Source organism: Pyrgilauda ruficollis, unplaced genomic scaffold, assembly GCF_017590135.1.
Source record: "Pyrgilauda ruficollis isolate IOZ18807 unplaced genomic scaffold, ASM1759013v1 scaffold1009, whole genome shotgun sequence".
Lineage (NCBI taxonomy): Eukaryota > Metazoa > Chordata > Aves > Passeriformes > Passeridae > Pyrgilauda > Pyrgilauda ruficollis.
This window is the reverse complement of record NW_024508202.1, coordinates 4,012-5,357: the sequence shown is the minus strand read 5'-3', so window position 1 is coordinate 5,357 and position 1,346 is coordinate 4,012. Positions and strand designations below refer to the sequence as shown.

The following is a 1,346-nucleotide window of genomic DNA, read 5'->3' as shown; positions in this document are numbered from 1 at the left end:
GGTCAGTGGTCATTGGTTGCTGTTGGTCACAGCTGGTCACTCCTGGTCACTGTTGGTCACTGGTGTTTGCTGGTGGTCACTGGTGGTTGCTGGTCGCTGGTCACTGTTGGTCACTTTGATCACTGCTGGTCAGTGTTGGTCACTCCTGCTCCCTGTTGGTCACTCTGGTCGCTCTGGTCCCCGTTGGTCACTCTGGCCACTGCAGTCACTCGGTCTCATTGGTCACTCAGTCCCCGTTTGTCACTGTGGTCACTCTGGTCACTGCGGTCCCCATTGGTCACTCTGGTCACTGTGGTCACTGTGGTCACTCTGGTCACTCTGGTCACTCTGGTCACTGGGTCGCTGGGTCCCGTTGGTCACTCTGGTCACTGCGGTCACTCCTGGTCCCTGTTGGTCACTCTGGTCACTGCAGTCACTGCGGTCACTCGGTCCCGTTGGTCACTCTGGTCCCTGCGGTCACTGTTGGTCACTCTGGTCACTCTGGTCCCTGAGGTCACTCTGGTCCCTGTTGGTCCCCATTGGTCACTCGGTGCCGTTGGTCACTGTGGTCACTGTGGTCACTGTGGTCACTCTGGTCACTGGGTCGCTGGGTGCCGTTGGTCACTCTGGTCACTCTGGTCCCTCGGTCACTCAGTCCCTGTTGGTCACTCTGGTCACTCAGTCCCCGTTGGTCACTCTGGTCACTCTGGTCACTCCGGTCCCTCGGTCCCTCCGGCCGCGCTCACTGGCCGATGGTGCGGCGGATCCAGGCGCTGGCGCGGCACACGTTGCTGTACACGCCGGGGTTCCCGCGCTGCCCGCACACGGCCAGCCCCCAGGAGACCACGCCCTGCAGGTACCCCCCGCACACCAGCGGGCCCCCCGAGTCACCCTGCACAGGTGAGAGACAGGTGAGACACACCTGGGACAGGTGAGAGACCTGAGATACACCTGCACACACCTGGGGACACATCCAGGGACACACCTGGCACACACGTGGCACACACCTGGCACACACCTGGCACACACCTGCACACACATGGCACACACCTGGCACGCACACACCTGGCACACACCTGGCACACACATGGCACACACCTGGCACACACCTACGACCTGGGGACACATCCAGGGACACACCTGGCACACACGTGGCACACACCTGGCACACACCTGGCACACCTGTGCCCACCTGTGACTCCCCTAGCAGGAGTCGACGCCGCCCTGGGGCACCCCTGCACCCACCAGGCACACACCTGGCACACACCTGCACACACCTGCACACACCAGGCACACACCTAGCACACACCTGGCACACCTGCACACACCTGGCACACACCTGGCACACACCTGCCCACACCTGTCCC

General features: G+C 62.5%; 1 protein-coding gene across 1 annotated transcript in view; it reads right to left on the bottom strand.

Annotated features, from left to right (window-relative positions):
* Nucleotides 1–721: 721 nt before the first annotated feature.
* LOC121354074 (kallikrein-14-like) overlaps nt 722–1,346 on the bottom strand; it is a gene marked incomplete at its 5' end in the record, with an annotated part of 4,088 nt that continues 3,463 nt past the window's right edge. The window contains one exon of the mRNA XM_041468424.1: nt 722–871. Within this exon, the coding sequence (XP_041324358.1) occupies nt 722–871 (150 nt within the window). The remainder of the gene's footprint in view (nt 872–1,346) is intronic.